This window comes from Lepidothrix coronata, unplaced genomic scaffold, assembly GCF_001604755.1.
Source record: "Lepidothrix coronata isolate B3197 unplaced genomic scaffold, Lepidothrix_coronata-1.0 Scaffold191, whole genome shotgun sequence".
NCBI classification, from domain to species: domain Eukaryota; kingdom Metazoa; phylum Chordata; class Aves; order Passeriformes; family Pipridae; genus Lepidothrix; species Lepidothrix coronata.
Genome location: NW_016690371.1, coordinates 1,241,707 through 1,262,211, shown reverse-complemented (window position 1 = coordinate 1,262,211; position 20,505 = coordinate 1,241,707). Strand labels below are relative to the sequence as shown.

Below are 20,505 nucleotides of genomic sequence, written 5' to 3'. Positions count from 1 at the left end.
TAGCTAAGGCCTGATGATACAGGCCTATCATCAAACATTGGTAATTTTTTGCTGTCCCAGTTTGGATTAGTCACTGTCCATGGACAACCTTTCATTAGGACCTCTTAAGATAAGTGGTAGCATACACTGTCCTATTTATCTGAAGGTGAATATAATTATCAAGCACTAGGGCGGCTTTTCCAAAGAGATCTTCGATATCACTTACTGATAGTAACTAAGAGTTTGGAAATTCTGCTTTTTAGTAGCAAAATTATTTTTCCTTATCCTTATAAACCCCACATTTTCCTTCTGTATCACTAGCATTAGCAAAATGATTTATGTAAAAAATCTCCAGCATATGGTTTTGTTTCTAGATAAGGTGATTTTTTTTTTTTAATTTGTTTTAAAGGAGAACAAATACAAATAACAAAGAACAGCAACGTGCTTTTGGATGAATACTTATTGACACTACAACTTATGAAACTCACGAGACTTGCAAACATTTTGAAAAATAAACCGACTGCCATTCACATACAAAAATGAACACGACCCTGTGAATACAATAAAGTGAAATTCTGCATTTATCAACCAAATCATGTTTGTATTATGAGAAGAGTTTTACAGCAAATGATTTCCCCAGAGTGGTTACAGAAACAAAAGTGCCTGCTGTAAATCTCTGCCTATTTCTTCAGCTGATGTGGTCATGGAAGATGTGAGGAATCTTATGTCTGAGCAAACCTGTAGCAGTAAGGTACTTTACCCCTCTAAAGTGGTGAAGACAGAATGCATCAGGGCTGGGACCAACCTACCAAGCAGGAGCAAAGGCAGCTCTACAGGCCTTTCCAGGCATGCCACCAAGTGTCAAAAGCAAAGGGGAGGAGAAAGTCCTCACCTGAGAGAAATGTTTGAGGGTCACAATAAGGTCTCAAAATGGCTCTCACACAAGAAGTCCTATATAAGCAAAGGGACACAGAATATGATACAACTAATTCTTTTTCTCTTCGAGACCTATTTATTGAGAATAACGGCACACCACCAGTCACTATTGAGAAGGTAACACGTTAAGGTTTTCACTTTGATGTGTTTTTTAATAAAATGCATAACATTTTACTGCTGCCATTTAAGAGTACACTTTCTTATGAATGTTCACATTATATATTTTGCCTAAACAGAGTACAAGGCATCTGGCATGTTTATGAAAACTTTACTTTTTAAAGAAGGGTTAGGTTGAAACTTTGGAAATAGGTACTTAAGTTTTAGAAAAGGAAATTTCAGGCTTCCCATCTAGAGTGGCAATCAGCAAAACGTTAACTGCCTTTTGAAGATCTATCCTTTCCTTCACTTGTATCCTATTCTGTGTACATATTTCTACATCTGTCTATATATTCATGAGAGTAAAACTTTGACTGGAACTCTTACCAATTATCTAGTTCAATAATGAAGCATATCTAGTTATGTATATTCCCCTACATGTAAATACCATGTGTGAGTAATCAGGCTCTGAAAAAAAATGAATGCAAACAACAGTGGGAAAAAGAAAACCTTCCCCGTGTATCACAAACTGCTACCTGGCTGCTTCTGTTAGAAGCCCATTGGCAGATACATCTTTCTCCTTACCAAGGAAATGGCTCAATGCTATTTGACACAGAGTCCTTGGGAGGAATGCTGGCAGATCTGCAAACTGTCTATTGCTCAATGGTGGGAAGCTCCTACCATTTCCAGGACTGCTCAGGTCTGGGACAGATGCCACGCAGAGAGGAAAAGGAGCTGATACAGAGGGTTTTGATGACACATCCAGTACAGCCCCCTGACACTATACTCCAAAGCAGCACCTCTTCCTGTAAGAAGTCCATTAGGTGTGGAAGCAGTAGCAGGAGTCACTCAGTACTCCTCTGGAGACTGAGCCACTGCACTAAAGGGCACTAAATCAAACAATGATAATACAGGAATATGCTGTCTACAAATAGCAAGTTTCAGCTTTTCCAACATCACAGTATATGCTTTAGTGTCCCTCCTGTCCCCATTGAGGAACACCAAGAGCACAAATGTTATACGAGAAAGCATCACGGTGAGGATGGGGGACGGAGAGGACAGATGGTGGTGTCAGCCCACGCATAACCTCCAGCTTCTGCTCCTCTGCAAGTGCTGCACTCGACCCCAGGAGAACAAGGCAGTGGGAATTACAGGGCCCTGATCGGCAGGCATTTTTCCTTCCACTTACCACAGGATTTCTAAATCACAAACGTATCCTGGCTCTCCTATGCTCTTCACATAATTGAATTTTTATACACATTCAGAGGGTGCAAGACGTAATCGAGACCTCAACGTCCCACTGGGCAATTTATAAATTCTGAGAATGATATTAAAATTTCTGCATGTTGGCATTCTAATTGCTGGATTACATGGAGACTTAAGTTACATAAGGCCATAGGACAGGCCTCACCCAGGAGAACTCTGTCACGTTCAAAAGAGAAGCACATAAAGCATCTATATAATGGTGAGCTTCCTTTCAATCCAGTTCTTAGTACTGCTCTCTGTCCTGCCAAGGGCAGCATAAAGGGTATCCAGAGGCTCTAAGGAAATCTCTGTCACCACAATTGGTGATTGTTGTATGCAAGGGAATCCTGTTTTACAAAGTGTGTGTGGTGAATGAATGGAAATACCCTGTGATACTGGGGGAAGGGCTACCTATGAAAACAGACACCCTTTGAAACTGCCAGGTAAGAGTGCCCTTCCCTCACCCTAAGCCAAAGGATGCTTGTCCTGAGGGGTTTCTGCTGTCCAGACCAGTCACGTACATGGGCAAGGCTCCCCTGGGCAAGCTCTAGCATGACCCAGAGCTGTTCTGCAGTGGATATATTCCCAGCACTTTGCTACTCACTTCCCCTTCAGTTTGCGTAAGTACCTTTCATCAAAATATCATCACTAAACAAAGAAAATATTAGCATCTTTACAGCCTGGAAAACACTGACTGTCATGTAACTGATCTCTGTTCTCATCCCATGACAGCAACCTCCCTCCTATCGAGTGACTGCTCAAGCTGCTCAGTTGGCTGTGTCCTCTGCTATTTTCTTCAGTAGCTACACTGTCTTTTTTACTTTCCTCTCCTTCGCAGTCTTGTACATGAACAAGAATTACATTTCTCTTTTCATGCATCACCAACATCGAAACCAAACCTTTATTTTTTTCCCCTGTCAAACAGAAACATCTCATACCAAACAGTTCCCTTTAGTTCTCTACTTGTTAAAAATGGAGGTTTGGCTTCTATTTACAAATAAATACAGAAAGATAAAGGGAAACAAAGTAAAATAAGACTCATTTGCAACACCCCATCTCAAAAAGCAGTACTGAAAAAGGCAGAGGAGGGCAGATAGGATTACTGGTGGTGCAAAGGGGTTTTCCTGCAAGGACTGTGTGGTCCAGGACCAATCAAGACTTCTTCTCCTCTATAAACAAGGGGGATGTAACAGAGATCTGTATAATTATGAACACATACTTGCAGAGAAAAGTTGATTATTGCCTCTTTGAGTAACAGAAACATCTGAAAGTTTGTGTGGCAAATTCAAAACTAACTAGAAGAGATGCTTGTCTCTTCAGCATTAAAATGTGCAACTACTTCTTGCCACATGATAGAGCTCCAAGTACACCTGAGTTCAAAATCGATAAAGCTACAAGCAAGGCACCTTTAACTCTCCCCTAGAAATATGGTTTTAGGCACAGTTCATGGCAGGCTAACTGGGTTAGCTGGAATGTGGGGCTCATGGTTCTTTAGGGCAATCATTTGTGCTTGCAGGTGATTTTTTAAAACTGAAATAACTCAGAGTCTGAGATCTGATACAGAACTACACAAATCAATGTTTTGGACAATCCTTACTAAGCCCACATCTGCTGTGCAGAATGGAAATAATAATAATATAATAATAATAATAATAATATATTATATATATTATTAGGTTGCAAAATGCAGTAGTAAAATAACAAGCTCAGCGAATTTTTAATTTTGCAAGGATTTGTTGTTTTCAGAAGTAAATACCCCTCTTAAAGAAGGTGTGTATCTGATGGCAATAAGCTTACTAATTTTCCTGTATAATGCCAGGACATGCTATCAGTACAACCAGCTATTCTGAAGAGGCTTTACAGCATTAGATTTGTCACTGATGCTTTTGTAATTTGCAGTGACTGCATGTACATTCATCTTTCTCAATATTTTTTATTCCAGGAATATAGGTAAAGAGGTTATGGAGAAATTATCCTGCTACAACAAAATGGAATTAGGCTGTAAATTTATCTTCATTTACGTAACGTTTTTCATAACTGGGGGAAAAGAAGAATAGAAAACAACATTGCTTCTGAAAAGTAGACCCAACAAAAATAACTTCAAATTACATGAAGATCATACTACCTTTTATAGTGCCCTTGATTTTATGTTATATCTTAAAGACTTTACTGTGGTTACAGAGTAACTACGAAGTTAGTTACAACTCAATGGAAAAAGAAGAATTTCTCAAGTTTCTTATGAAAAGTGCATGGTCAGCTTAAGTTGAAGGTTTTGTGAGAGAATGTTAATAGTTAATGACTTAAAAAAATTGTGGAAGCACCAAGGTGCTATGCTTAGATCAGGCTCTGAGGTCAATAACAGACAAATTCTGCAAGGGTTGGGGCTTTTTATCACCGTAATTGTTGTCCCTTACTCAACTCTGCTCAGTAGTAAAACTTCCCCCCCCTCCCTCCTCGGGAAGGTCTGATGGGGCATAACTGGTTTAACTCGGCTGACATGAGAGGCAGCTGTCATGTCTTTGAAGGGGTCATAAACTATCAAAGACTCCCAAAGCACCCCCAGACTCATTTTCTGAGGCCTTCCACCGGAGGACTGAAAGTTCCCCCCACCCAGGGGAGGTACCAGGCATTCCCACTTGGCCCGAACATATATTAACCCATTGGACTTTGTGTTTGGTGGGGGACCTACAGATCAAGACCATCCCTTCGACCAACGATGCAACAATCAAATCTTGTCGTAGATCCCATGGGTGGTGATTATGAATCTTTCTACTCTTATCCATTCTTTCTTTTCCTTCCTTTCTTTTCCCTTACACATTTTCTTAAGTGCTTTCTTATTGCCATATTACTATAGATAATAATAACCAAAAAAGCTACATACTGGCTTTCCATTGCAACCAAACTGTTCTAAAATAAACCCTACAGATATATAATTACAAACACCGATCCTTCAGTGTCTTTCACTCTAATCCGCCCCAAGGGATCTATTAACAACAACTTGAATTACTCTCATCTTCAGAGGCGGGTTGCAACCAGTTTTTAGAACAACCCCTTAGCAGTTGTGTGCAGAAACCTTGAGGGGATTTCAGAACTGGAAATCCGCAGTTACATATCTAAGTGCAGAGAACAATCTCCCCTGCTCAGCCTGGAACTACCACAACCAATTTCCCTTGGTAGAAGGAAATAGATATTAATAAAACCCAGGAGAAACAGAGATGAAGATCTGGCTATATACTTTTGGTCATTAATAACAGTGCCAGCTATGGCAACCACTAAAGATGAGCAACAGCCCTATGAATTTCTCTTTTAAAACATCTACTCCATTTCCATATGGTATAACTGAGTAAGTCATCTAAAGAAAAAGTCTCACCAGTGGGCTCTGATAGTACTTTTAGAACCTGTGAGCTAAGGGGACATTATGAGAGGGGTTTATTTGTCAAAAGTAACTGTCACCTCAGCAGAGATATTACAGGGTTTTCAACTTAATCATGAGGTTATGCCAGATTCTCCTCCTTGGAGGACAACTTGGATTAAGGAAATGTTTTAGTGCACAGGCACAGTCTGCCAGAATGTGGCCCCAGCATAAAATCCATCCACTTGGCTCACCTGTGAATCTTACTAAATTGCATAAATCTGTGAAATAAAGTCAAAGGCAGCATGTGTGCATTTACAGTAGGTTATACTGTAAGAGAAATGTGACACTGTAAAAACAAAATACTTTTAAAACAGTTTTTCTAACTGGAGAAAGATTTATAACACCATAATCCTTATCTGTGGCACAGACCATTAAAGGCCGATAGGATTTTCATTTGAAAAACCAATGACAACTTAATGAAACTTGTTCCAGAGCTTATCCTCACCATTACAGACTTATGTCCTGTTTCTAGTCTTCTACCTTTTGCTTCCATCTCACCTCACTCAATTTTGAAATCTCTTCCCCAGCTACCCTGATGTTCCTTGTTCCCAACAAACACTACAGATCACAGACTGCAGAAGGTGTTTCCTTTGTTTTTCACAGGTAAATTAAACCTCCACCACCTTGGGGGTGGTGCTCTCCTTTGTTCATTGGGTTACTCTCAGCAACCTCCTACTCCCCATCATCCCAGGGAGCAGTGATGCTGAGAAATGCACACAGTATTCTGACAGCCTTGGCGGAAAAGCCAAATCTGTGTAGAATATAAAATCTCACTCCTCCATGCCTGTTTTCCTCCAAGAAGGAACAACAAGTGTCCCAACTGCTGGCTGCTCAGAGCCATTCGGCCATGCCCTCCTCCTCCCACATTCAACCTCCACTAAATTTCAGAAATAATGAAATCCATAAAGACCCAAGTGCTATTTTCAAAACTGAAGAGCCTAATTTTTACTTCAAGTGACTTTTACTCTCACTATAAATCTCATAATCCTGTTTAGCAACAACATGAACCACCTTAGGAAATTGGTCTTTTGGGATGGGAGAGGCCAAGAAGAAGGTGGCTGACATTTCTGAGTTTCATTAACTGTAAAAGCCATTTCCAAAGTGTGAGTCTCCAAGCCAATCATTTTTTAACTTTATGAAAAACCTGAAACTTCCTTCCTCTCTGTAGTAATAGTTCAGTATTAATTGTACCAAAAATTTCAGCCATCCTTTAAACAAGTATTCCCAGGAAAACACACATCCCCTTTTCCTATTCTTCTACTATGAAAACATTTTACACATATTTTATAGACTGTACAAGAATTTCATAAAATGAAATTTCTCAAATTCTAAGAGTGTGCATAGATATAAGGATAGCCTGTTTATGCTGTAAGATTCATGATAGTTGCTATAAGGTGTTCCTATCTGCAGGCAGAATTTGTGAATTGAAAGTTAAAAAGTAAAATGAGCAGAGAACTTGGAAACTGTCAATTTATTAATGCATAATGCACTAATGTCTAAAGGGTATTTTCTGTTTGTTGGGTTTTTATTTTATTTTTATTTCTCAATCTCACCATTTCATAGCCCATTGTCAAAATTCAGAGATTTAAATTTTCAATGTGATGGTATATAAAATTTATAGTATGGTTAAATTAGTCTAGTTCACTAATAAATATTTCTAGCCCCTGTAAAAATCATATGAAACTTTGGAGGCTACATTAAGAAATAGGACATTAAATACCTATATCATACAGTACACAGGAGAAGGTAAACATAGTCCTCAGTGGTAAAACAATGTAAAAGAATTAATAATTTAGTCTTGGAGAGTTTTAGCTTGGAGTGTAAAATTTAAATGGGATTTTCCCCAGGCACTTTACACAGCCATAAATAAATAAATATAAATACTCTCTTCTGCCTTCTAAAGAGGCAGAAACTAGCAACTCTAGTTGTCTCTAAAGCCATTACAATACATTTTCTAGTTAGAAATATAAATGTTTTACTGTAAAATTATGTACATTATGTACATGTACTTAGCTTGATAAAAAAAAGGAAATGTCTCGAAATTTTTTTTTTAATTAAAAGTTGAATATAAATGGCAGAGCACATTCTAGCAGGGAGGAAAGAAACAAGAATTCTCAGAATAATCATCTTCAAACTTTTTATAGATTAAGTATGATTCTTATATCGGATTTCAAGTGTATACATTATTACAGTAAAAAAAAAAATCTCACATTAATGCCAAATGCAGAAGCTATTGAAACACTGTTATGTGAATTATAAAACAGATTTTGCTGTTTTTACTGTAGGAAGACACTCTCTAATTCCCTAAGTCTCCTATTCACCAGCTCTCAAGGATTCCATAAAGACCACTTTGCACGGATAGGAAAGGCCACATGAGCTGCAAGGAGCCCACTGACAGGGACCTCTGGCATCCCCAGGCCCAGCTGGGCCTTACGGTGCCGCTGCCTGATCTCTGGCTGTCCCCGAATTTACAACGAGCAGAAAGCAACTAAGTGAGCTTTTCTTAATATTGCCTCCTCCTTGAGACCTGTAAATCATCACATGATTAAAGGAACATTTCAAAATCTGGCTGAAAGAGGGTTTAAATTGAAGGTTTTTTTGGCAGCCTCTCTCCTCGCTCTCTGATGGTGATAACTCAAATACTTTTAAACAAATCAGTGGTGATATTTTATATTCCAAAAGCCCAAAATTTATCCCTCTGGTATCCAGGAGAGAAGAAATAATTAGCTAATATTATTTTATGCCAGCAGTACTCAAAATGGGGAGCCAGAAAGCAAAAATCCTACTTAAAATGCAGCCATTTTCTTCAAGTAAATACAACAAGATCCTGCAGAGAACTTGTTTCATGCTTTGTTCATAAAATCGTGGTATTTAATAGCATCACAGTAGTACAATGATGTTGGAGCGTTAACCATCATCAACAGGTTCCAAAACTCGCAAATATGGCCCATTAAAAGGAGACAAAAAAGTATTTATCTTCTAGCTTTTGAACCACAATTTTCAAAAACAAAGCTAGGAATCTATTTTATTATTAATGAATAAGAACTGAGATCCTTGCAAAACTGCTTGATTACTGGGCTTTTTTATTTGTTTGTTTATTAATAAAGAACTGTATTATCACATTTGTTTCATAACAACTGACAATGCTTGATGTTTAAAAACAACAGATCTTGCAAATAAAACTCACATGGATATTAGAAACTCTGAGTGTTAAGCACTTTTAACCCCAACTGACAAAAGAATGAGCCTTCAGCTCCCCATCTATCTCCAGGTAACATTTCTTGGCTATTTAGATGCAGAATGGATGTGAGAAAGGGGACAATCTTTTCCTTCTAGTAGGTCAGCTCCCAGAAGTGAGTGATATTAGCCACCTCCCATATCCAAGGTGTCCTCTGAAAGCAAAAGCCAAGCCCAGATGGAGGAGACACCAAAGGCTCGCCGTTAACAGGAAGGCTGCACTATGTGTCCTGCATCCAGAAACAGTCCCAGATGGCACTAATAGCCTGAATAGTGGAAGAGAATAAACTTATTAAAATTCACAAACACCAGAGTGTCAGGAAACATTTCCTAGACTGCTGGAGGACAGTCTCAGAAGTTGGAATGATTTGGAGGGATGAAATCCCTTGCCAAGTTTCACATAACAATATGGTAAATGCTATGTTAACAGGCACAGAGCTTGGCAAACGCCAAGTTAGTCTGCAGGGCTTTCTTTTTTTTTTTTTTTCGTCTAGTCAGGTTGTTAGTTTTACAAAATGTCATATTTATTTGTTTGTTGGTTAGGTTTAGCCCAATTAATTTGACATTTTAATTCACCTGAGGTTTTTATTAACATGAGCTACTTGATGTGGATATGTAAAAGGTGAAGGAATAATCAGAACAACCTCGATTAGAAAACACAACAGTTAAGCAGAAAAGCATCTGGGATACTGTACAGCCCAAAGTGAAATATGAAGTACAGTATAGTTGCCAAACAGATACTTATCACAGTATAGAGCATAAAACAGTCAGGGCAAAGCAACCTTTCTGGTCTCAACCAAGTGTGCTGCACCCAGCTTGGACTCTGCCATCGCAGAAGAGGTGCAAGTCAGCTGGAACACCCAGGAAAGAGGAGCCAGAGGCCTAGCAAACACTATCAATGAAAAAACCTAAACCTAAACCTTCATAACAACCTTTCAGCTTAAAAGAAGAGCTGCTGTAATAAAGCAGTCTGTTTTCTGCGTCATAATGGAATGGAAATCCTGGGCTTAAATTGCAGTGGGAACAATTCAATATCCGTTAGGAGAAAAAAATTCCCATGACAACAAAAAGGAAAAGCACTGTCTGGATGGAATGAAGAATGCCTACCACTGGGGATTTTTATGGGCAGGTAGGTATAGTAGCTCCAGATTTAGAGGGCAGAGTTATAATAAATAATCTTTCAATTCACTTCCAGTTCACTGGCTCCAAGACACACACAGCACAGTTACAGCTTCACCAGATTCTTCGGAGGGACAAAGATTTTAACATATATATATTGCCTTCCTGCAGTGGAAAGGTTTAAGAAACCAGTAAGGACATTAAGATTCCAAAATGGAATCACTGACAGCCAAACCATTTTAGCTGTCAAGGAGTATCTGAGGAAGTTGCATAGGGCTGGCAGGTTAGATACACTACCTACACAGGATGTGTGACCCTCTGGAGCAGCAGCCAGTAACCAAAAGGAAAGTTAGCCAGAAAAACAGGCTAGGATGTTCTTTACAAAAAACTGTCCTGCAACAATTTTTTATTTCACAGGCCTCCATGACAATCTTAATTTTAAATATCAAAATTCTGAAGCTTTTTTAAAAAATAGATCAAACCAAACAAAACAGCTTTGTAACATATTTGGCTTTTCCTGAGTCTTTTGTCCAGCAAAAAAAAATTCTAGCAGGATGCTGACTGTTTGCATTGAGGTCTTTAATATCCCATCCTGCTTCCCATGATGAAGAGTAATTTAACTTAAATAATGCATGTTTACTTCGTGACTCTCCAGATGTTCACCAAGGTAGTAGTTTGATAAAACTACATCCCTCCCATGTCCTTCCAAGCACTACTGACTCAAGTTCATCCCTGTTTTAATGGCTGCCTTGAAAGAACATGAGAGCCACACATACCAGATGGTACCACCTGGAGATGTAATAAACATAATCTGGAAAGACTTTGGTCCTCCTCTCTTCTCCTACTGTGCCATATTCTTCTGATTTAATTACAACTGATTATAGAAAGGGTTTACTTTTTTTTAGCTTTGGAAAAAAAAGTAGAAAATTTAAAATTATACATTTTGAAAGAACATTCTCATGTACATGACAGGTGGTTAACTTTTTTATTGTAGGCTTCTGTTTCCTTTGCATTTAGAAACCTTCAGATTAGGTTAAATCCTCGCTGCATCTCAAAGAGGAACTATCTCAGTTCTGCAAAAAATCCAGTGAAAAAACTCTTCTCAGGGAAAATTTCCAATTAAATCACAGCAGTCAAATCTAAGAGTGTCTTTAAAACAATTTTCAGTGAGTTTCAGTGAGAAGGTTTATGTAAATTCTTAGAAACAATGCAAGTTTTTCATGTTTGAAATCAAAATGAATGTGAGTTTAAATTCCAGGACAGGAAAACTCTCTTTTCAATGGAAAACTATGTGTTAATTTAAAAAAAAAAAAAGAAGTTGGATTTTCCTTTTCATACATAAAATAATTTCAAAAAAGCTACATATCATCATTTAAGAATGAAAGCACATTTAGAATCAAGGGGATGGAATCTGCAAGCACAAAAATGGCCTTTTTATATTCCTACCGAGATGTGTCAGGCCAGCAACCTGGGAAGCAATAGCATATCCTTCAGTATGGTAAACAGAGAGCCCTACAGCACTTAGACTGTCTTTCCTCTATTGCTTGTGAAGTAGTCTGCCATTTATGAGTTGCCTTTTCTCAAAGAGAGAATCTCTGCAGCCAGACTCAGACAGGGGAGCAGCAGAGTTTGCTTACACTTAGAAATGGAAAAATTGAAGGTAAACTACTTCAGTTACATAACACCTAAAGAGAGAATTAATGCAGAACATACTCCCCCCCCCGAAATATATTCTCACATCTATAGATTCCTTGCTTCGCCACCTAACCCAAAGGGATCTCTGGTAGGGAAGTACCACAGCTCCATTGACAGTCCCCAACTTAGTAACTGAATTGAAGAAACTTTGCAGGAAAAATAATTTAGGAAAATGGCCATGTAAGAAATTCTCTTGTGCATGTCTTTTGCTTATAAAAAGACAATTTAATCCATATATTTCAGGAAAAAGCAAATGACCTTTGTTGGCAATGACACACAGAGCTATTAAAACCAAAAGAAAAGTAGGAATTCACCTCTCTTTTGCATTTGTAGTAGCATGGGCAATGGAAATCAAATAAAATTTTATATATGGCAACAATATATTTGCGGGTGAAATACATTCATATGAATAAACACTAACAAGCACAAAATTAAAATACTCTTATGACAGCCCATATTGCTTTCTGAATTGCTACTTAGTAAATGATTCAATATTTGGCTTTTGAACACTGCAGGCAATTTTTTCCCCTCAAACTGAAAAATTTAAAATCAGGAAACAGAGGCTTTGTATCCCATCATTTTTATGTAGAATGCAAACTCACTTCTCTAATAGGGTTGCTTTTGCATATGAGAATTGGAAAAGCTTTATTTAATAAATTTTAAATTTTAATTAAAGAATCTGCTCAGAAAGAAATACACCTACTCCCAATACTTGTTTATCTAAGTTAGCCTTCCTATCAGTAATTTTAATAATATAATAAGTAGTCTAAAAAACATTTTTATTCACACAACTGAACATACACATATATGGTAGTTAGAAGACAACTAAGCAACTCTTACTTTGGATGACAATTTTCCCAAATATGCAATTGGTTCTGGAACCTTATAGAAATTCCTATCAGGTAAAAATGAATCTTAAAATTTAACAAGAATAAAGAGTTTAGCCTGACATATCACCTAAATTACCAACGATGATGTTCCCCACACTAATTTTCAAATTTAACAGCTCTCATAGGATCTCAGTGGATCTTATGACAAAAGAAGCCCTAAATACTTAAGTTAAAAACACATAAAATAGAATATGTGAATAAACACCATCCCACTAGACATTCTGCATGTAAAGCATTTGCTTTGAAGAGCAGACCAGGTGATATGGCAGACACTGTCTTGCCCTGTTTTTCCATGAGACACTGATTAAAATTTCATTGTAAATATATAAACTATCCAAAGCAGTGCAGGCTAGCCATTTACACTATAAATCAACAGGCTTAAGATCGTATTTTTGAACATAACTCAGCAGCATTTTTATGTAAGCAATTACATAAGCATTCTGAGTTAACAGCAAAGCTGGAGCCTCAGAGGCAGTGGGAGGGCAGGAGGGATGGAGACCTCCTCCTAGCAGACAAGGCACAAAATGCTGATGGTTCTCAGCCTACAGGAGTGCAAATGCCCAGCCAGGTGCCACAGGAAGGCTCAAATGGGAATCAGGAATGAAAAATCAGATTCCAAAAACAAAGCTTAGAAAAAGCAGACCTGTGTCTGAGAATGCATGGGCTGTGTCGCCCAGAAGGATGTCAGGCAAAAAAAACCCTGGCAAATGCTCTCTGTTGTACAGGACTGATAGTGGAGGCAATAATTTAGAATAACACTGTCCTTAGTGTCCCAGAAGGTGCTGCAATTTTTGCTATTCATCAGCCTCATATGGAATACTTCTAATGTGAACTATTATCTGTAATTTCTCATAGCTCTGCTTATTTAAGATGTTACTGGGCATTCACACCTTTACTAACCTGAATAATTACAGAGGGGAAGATACAGTATCTTAATGGTTTCTCCCTTGCCTCTCAGTGTGGTTTAAACTAGGTGGTCAGATGACAGGACACCACTAATGGTATCCTCTCTGAAATGGAAATAGGCTGTTAGAAAAGCAAACAGCCCTATTAATTTCAGTCACACATCCTCATCAACTCCAGTGCACACAGTCCAGGCACTCTGCGTTATTCGTCCTGACTCCCACATTTCACTGTTGCCTAAACCCTGCTAAAGTGAAGACATCTTACCCAAAATGCAGAAAGCAAAACCTAGAAGTGGTACACAGGGTACCACTTAATAATATAGTGTTTAATTGGCAAACATTGACCTTTCTGAGAGTTACCATTTGCACTGCCCTCTCATTAAGAAGAGGTAAGCCTCCCTGGACCTGCATTTCAGAATCTGAAATACCTGACCTTATTCAGAGTATATTTTTTACTAGCACTGACTCCTTCTTGTAGGCAAATGCCACCTAGGATGCAACATGGATACACCTTTTTGGGCACAGTGCATGATACTCATTGCTAGTCACAGGACTCCTTAAACTCCTGTGTCCTACTTTGTGAAAGCACTACCACCTTGAATTTCATTTCTGCAACTGGAAGGTGGGATGGGAGAAAGTGTTCTCATTTTCTCTTATTCTCTTGCTGGCTTGTAACTTTTCTACAGGGGAAAAAAAGAAAAAAAAACCTCTCAGGCTTGGTACCTCAGCACAGTCGCTTGATACTTCTTTCAGTGACCAGCCCTCCCTGACATTAAGGTGAACTTTCCTGAAACCCTTCACAGGTAATGGACATCTCCCTGAGCTGCAAAATGCCAACATTAGTTCCTGCTCTGGCCTTTGACAAGTGTTTTCATAGTTTAAGGTTAGAAGCCAAATTTCAGAGACTGGATCATGAGGCTATTGTGTTCCTTGGGGACAGCGCTCACAAGCCTATGTGGGACTAAACATGGGATGCCAGGAGATGTTGCAAACCTGAACAAGGGCTTGTGGTGATGGAGCAAAATGCCAGGGAAATGCCAGCCTACACAAACACTGTGAAATCTTTTCAAGGTGACACAAGTCACATGTGGAAGATTGTAACATCTTGTAAACACTCTGGAGGGTGAAATCAATGCAGCAAACAAGTGCCTCCCAGCCTTTAATTGCCCCCGAAAGGGCAGCCATTGATGTACTGAAATTTATTTAAGCCTTTGTTATAGCTGTCCACCCTATATAGAAGATACTCTAAAATTGCAGTGATGAGGTAGCAATAGAAAAAATCTTAAACACATGTCAAGAGGAATTACAGTACTTAAGAGTGCAGGAAAAGGACTGAAAACTTGCAGAAGCAAAAGAACAAAGAGGCAAGGAACAAAGCAGAAGGAAATGGAGTTTAGCAGTGGGAAGACAGTCTAAGTAATTTCTTCAAACTCAAACATAGACATCAACACTTTTCTATCCATATTCCTGAATAAATTTTATGGAGCCAGCACAGTAGAAAGCTTCTTTGCACATTGTTGCAGGTCCCAGGTGTGAGTTCCCTGGAAAATGTGCCCGTATTCCTCTGGTCAACCCCGCAGCACATGGAGCCAGCAGCAGAGCTCCTGTACCAGCACTCTCTGGGCAGATGACAGCACCAGAGACTCCCACAGATGCTGCTGTTGTTCAAGGACTTTTTTGGGGAGTATGGAAAAAAGGTGCAGGTTTTTCTGCAGCTAAGTTGGAGGGATCTACAGTCAGTTACACTGTGTAGAGAGCTAGTTACCTACTTCTCTTAAATGCTGAACCCTTAGTAATTCACATTACTGTCTCACAAACCAAAGAAGTCTTTGAAAATTAAGGAATCACCATAAAAAATAATTTAAAAAAAAAAAAAGGGGGGGGGGCAAAAAATGAGGTAAGCTTTCCTGGAACAAAAGCTGGAAATAGTCTCCGAAGAAGATCTTAGAAGCGTTCTTTGGCATTAAGTGGTGAAATCTGTCGAAGCGCACAGAGGGCAGACAGTGGTGGGGCCAGAGGGGAAGGGAGTGACAATGCCATGATGCACACCTCTCTCCTTCTATTACCTTTCACCAGCAGAAAACAAACCTGAAAAGGCCCAACTTGTCCTTCCTAACTGAATCGCAGACATGCAATGTAGTGTGCCACAGCCTTTGACCTGCTCTCCCTGTTCAGGCTGCCTCTGAACAACACAGCAAGAGGGATGTTTGGTGCCACAGGTCTGAATGTTGTTTGCCATTTGCATAACCATCAGGAGCAAACACATGGACAAACTCAAATATCCCACAGGAGAATCCTCTTGGATTACAAAGCAAGAGACCGATGCAGGACGGTGTCAATATGGAACATCTAAATGGTTTACACAAAAGTCATTAGGGAAATAAAACAATCCATTAAAGATTAGCAGTGCATTGTTAATATGATACAACAAGACAAAAGGAAGTAGCTGAACACGCAACAAAGTCAGGTCCTAACTGACAAACATAGGAAAGGACAACCTGTATTTTCAATTTAGCATACGTATCTAGGCATTGCAGCAGAGTTGATACACAGAACTATTTGCAGTGTCAGTAAAGTCTTGCAATATCTGTTTAAGGCATAAAGCAGCGATCGACTGAGAGATGTTTAGTTGCAAATCATCATAGCTTTGGAAAGTCAACAGAACTATGTTAAATTATAGCAGCTGGGGGCAGCATTTGAAAGAAGGGTGGAGCTCCTGGTTTGTAGTGCAGTTATTTGAAAACAATTTTGCAAAAGAAGTTGGAAGAAACAGGACCACATTTTGCTATTTGATTTAAACTCAGGTGGTTTTAAAAGTGAGAATGTAAGAACAGAAAGCTAAGAAAACAAACTTTTGGCAATAACATTTAACTTGTACAGCAACAACTGCAAAGGAGCTGCATTCTTGTCCCGCATAAAAAGCAATAGGAATGATTAAGCTTTAAAACACATACATGTACACACAAGAACACATATAATCATCCAAAAACCCAGAACTATGTCAGGATCACAAATGTGTAAGGCAAATAAATATATTTAAAAGGTTCTGATATCACATGAGAGAACATTCAAGGTGAGATTAAAACATTTCTAAGAGAGAGGATTGCCTTTCTCCAGCCAGTTGCAAGGTTTCATTTTCCCAGAGCAATGGAGGTGAAGGAGGCAGTGAGGTAGCACACACAAGGACACCCATCCTATCAGCAACTTAGCAGATGTAAGCAAATCTTTCAGCTCAGAAACTAGATTTTGCACTTAAGAACACCACTTGCATGAAACCCCTCCAGCTTTTTACTGGTAAGGGCACTGGAAAATTCAGCGTTGCAAACAGAACATTGCAGCCATAGCGACAAGCAATTCAACACTTAAACTTTTCAACAGACTGAGCAGTATTTTACTTCTAGTTTTATAATTTCATGGTCAGTAATTCATCATGAGCACTTCACTTGTCCAGCTGGTCGTTAACGTCTCAAAAATAATCTCCTGTTAAAGCTTCAACCAAGAAAACCTCCTCACTCAAAGTAAAAAGTACGTGTCTATAGGGAGTCCACTTCAAAAATTAGACTTTTTCTCCTTTTTTGGAAATTGGTATAGAAAGATGGAGAAGAGCCCAAGTTCTGGTCCATTAAATCAAACACTAGACCTTTACTAGTAAGGTAAGACCAAAAGCATTGTAATTGAGATTTAAAACACCTAACAACTTAGACTCTGCAACAGTATCTGTAACTAATGCCCAAACAGCACAGCAAAGACCATGGAAAGTCTCCTTGACCCTTTCTGTTTTCTGTGAGAATTTTTTAGAGAAATATTTTTATATTGTTATCAGTAAAAACTCATTTGAAAACAAAACCTGAAGACTAAAAATAGGATAAAACATTCTGCATGGCTGATGAAATTTAACCCTGTTAATTAGACAGCTTCATTTCACAGTCAATAAGAGTCTAATATTACCCTAATAAATGTATAGGTTTTTTGGAAAGTGTCATGAATGAACACAACTGAAATAGTGCCTTTTTAAACTTTTGATGGCATCAAATTTAATATCTGCAAAAGAAATCACTGGAGATGTTTAGAACATAATGACTAAAGCATAAGGACAATGGAAAACTGCTGATGTCTCTCCAAGTAGACTAAATAACATCCATATGAATTTTAATGCCCAACAATGGTGCTAACTTTAATGAATTAACTTAGGTAGGCAGTTAATTATCCAAAGCATTTATTACCCTTTCCTATCTCTTTACCATTTTTATCCTCCTTTACTGCAGTAAAAAAGCTGAATTTGAAGGAACAGATAGCAGAGACCCTTTGAGAGCTTCAGGAGTCATCCTGCCTTCCTTGCCGCTTCAGGTAACTTAATTGCAGTGTAACCCCACAATTCATGGATGCAGACTTCATTGACTGACCCTGCAACTTGAGTGGGAACTCAACTTTGCCAGCAGCACATGCTGAGAAGCTCCATAAACGACAGCGAAGGACAGAGCATGGAACAGACACAGAAATGTGTTTACACATTTAGGAGGGCCAGGGACCTTCTCTAATCCCTGTTTATTTGGATTATTTTTGACAAGTAGCACTAATCTCTATGAAGTTTATGTGTCATGTAAGTGACAGTTACTCAGTGTTATGATTTTTTTTTTTAAGCCTCGCCGGTCACATAATTATCTCTATTATTTTTGTTTGTTTGAAATGTTTTTTGAACTTCTCTCTTTATAAATCACAAGGTGAGGAACTGGGGAAAATACCCTCTCTTTTCCAACTTCTTATAGATTCTGGGATGTCTTGTGACCTGACTACCCGGACAGATGTTTAAGAGGCATCTGGATCTGGTGCAGGGTGATATGGTTTAGGGGTTACAGTGGTAGTGCTAGGTTCATGGTTGGACTTGATGATCTTAAAGGTCTCTTCCAACCTTGATGATACTATGATACTGTGTAATCACAGCCTGACCCTGCACTCCAGGATTTACCAAGTGGTTTTTACAGCCTGGATGGGGTTGGCTGGAAATCTTACTAAGTGTGTACTGAAACACATGAGTGTCAGTGTGGGAGGATACGGTGCAAGCGGAAGCATGAAGAAAGAATGGAAGTAAAATCCATTTATAACTAAGAATTACTAGTAGAAGGTGATTGGTGACCAGCCTATGGGCAAGTGTCTAGTGAACATGAGGGGTCACGCAGCACCCTTATTATTAAGCTTTACACATGAGGCAGATCAAAGAGGTGTGCGACAAAGAGGACCTGGTAAAACATGGGGGTTGTTGAAAGAGCATTGGGGTTTTTTGATAGGAAAAAGGACAACCAACCTCTATGTTACACGAACAGGACACTTGAAAAGCCACAGAAATATCCCATACTTACTTTTATCTTCCTGGTTTTCTTCTGCCGCTTTGCCTTCCTCTTCCTCCTCCTCCTCAACCTCCTTCTGCTGTGCTTCTTTGTGGTGATCGGCAGCATCAACTGAAAGGCTCTGGCAGCAGTGGTTGAAGCCGCTATCCCGAGGCAGAGTGAAACTTCGGGGCTTTCCCCCATTCCCATTCAGCGCTTGCATCCGCTCACCCTCCACCAAGGGGAAGGGGCCGTAGTGGTCTTGCAGGTGGCACTTCTGGGTGGGCAAGGTCGACTGCCGCCGGTGCTCGGGGGAGACCACGGTCGCCTCGGAGAACACCGAGTCCTCCAGGGGCAGCGTCTGCAGGTAGTGGAGTCCTGAGCTCGTCAGCGGCGTCTCTATGAGGTCCTGCCAGGAGCGCCGCTGGCTCGCCGTCTTGCGCACTGGGGAGTCGGTGGCACTCCCTGCCACCTCCGGGCGAAACTCCTCATGCGACGACTGTGACTGGGAGGTCTCCGTGGACGAGAGTCGGCTGTGTTTTGGCTCCACGTAAGGGCTTGTGCAGCTCATCTATAAGGTCAGCAAAGGAGCAACCTTCAGATCAGTGCAGACCAAGACCTACTGCTAACAATATTACCTTGCTTTTCCTTATCACTGATGGCACTCAGTTCAGTAACAAAGGCACAAACTCATCTAATTAACCTGCCCTGATCCTAACTTCAGTGCATGCCCACATCTATACATGTCACACCTATCGGTCAAATACTGATGCTTATTCATAATAATTATCTTTACTCTGTCCATTAATCTGTAGAATAAGCGGAAAATTATTTGCAGAAAAATTTGCAGAATATGGCACTATGGAAGATATAGAAGAGATATGCCTGGTTCATTAAAAATCTTGAAAATACCTGTTGTTATTGCATCTTGCTAAAAATTTCTTTGGAATTATGTTTGCAGTGCTTCAGCGCCATGATTCAAAGAGCTATAATTTTGTAAGATAAAGTATTGCATTCAAATTAAACATCATGAATGCTCTCTTTCCCCTGCCTTCCCCGTTTTTCATTCCAAAAACTATATTCAAGTAAGACACATTAGTTAACACTGAGTATACAGACATGAAAATTAAAATTGCCAGTGCAGAATAAGTTAGAGGTCTATAATCTAGTTTTATATCAGCAACTGCTTCAAGAAAAAGAAAAAAACAAATCCACTTTCGTTCCAATTTATAGAGAAACCTACTTTTTTTGCAATAACAAAACTAGTATCGCTGTTTGCAATACAAGACAGAACATTTTTATGTTGGCATTTGTCTGGAAATGCAAGTGCAATTTGATACTGTAAAGCTTCACAGCTCAACTGCTGGAGCCTTAGAGAAGAGTCTGTGTTGTTGCTGAGGTAATAACATTTTCTCAGGAAAGTCAACAAGTGGGTGGTAAGGGATTGCATGGATGAGTAGGTGTCCATCATGAATGAAGAACAGGAAGAAAGAGTTCTGTGACTTAAACTATTCTGTACAGCAAGTGGGATCATAAATCCACGTTCTCTACAAACCAGTGAAAAGAGCAGTGATGGCCATTGAAGTTAGCAATATGTGTCACTTAACAAATGCCTCAAGCCAAGCACTGACTCAAAAAATATACCAACAAGTGCCATAAGGAGC

At 39.2% G+C, this 20,505-nt stretch overlaps 1 protein-coding gene across 6 annotated transcripts in view; it reads right to left on the bottom strand.

Annotated features, from left to right (window-relative positions):
- CNKSR2 (connector enhancer of kinase suppressor of Ras 2) overlaps positions 1-20,505 on the bottom strand; it is a 207,682-nt gene that overhangs the window by 18,410 nt on the left and 168,767 nt on the right. For all 6 annotated transcript variants that reach the window (XM_017831466.1, XM_017831467.1, XM_017831465.1 and 3 more), the window contains one exon: positions 18,875-19,412. In XM_017831466.1, the coding sequence (XP_017686955.1) occupies positions 18,875-19,412 (538 nt within the window). The remainder of the gene's footprint in view (positions 1-18,874; positions 19,413-20,505) is intronic.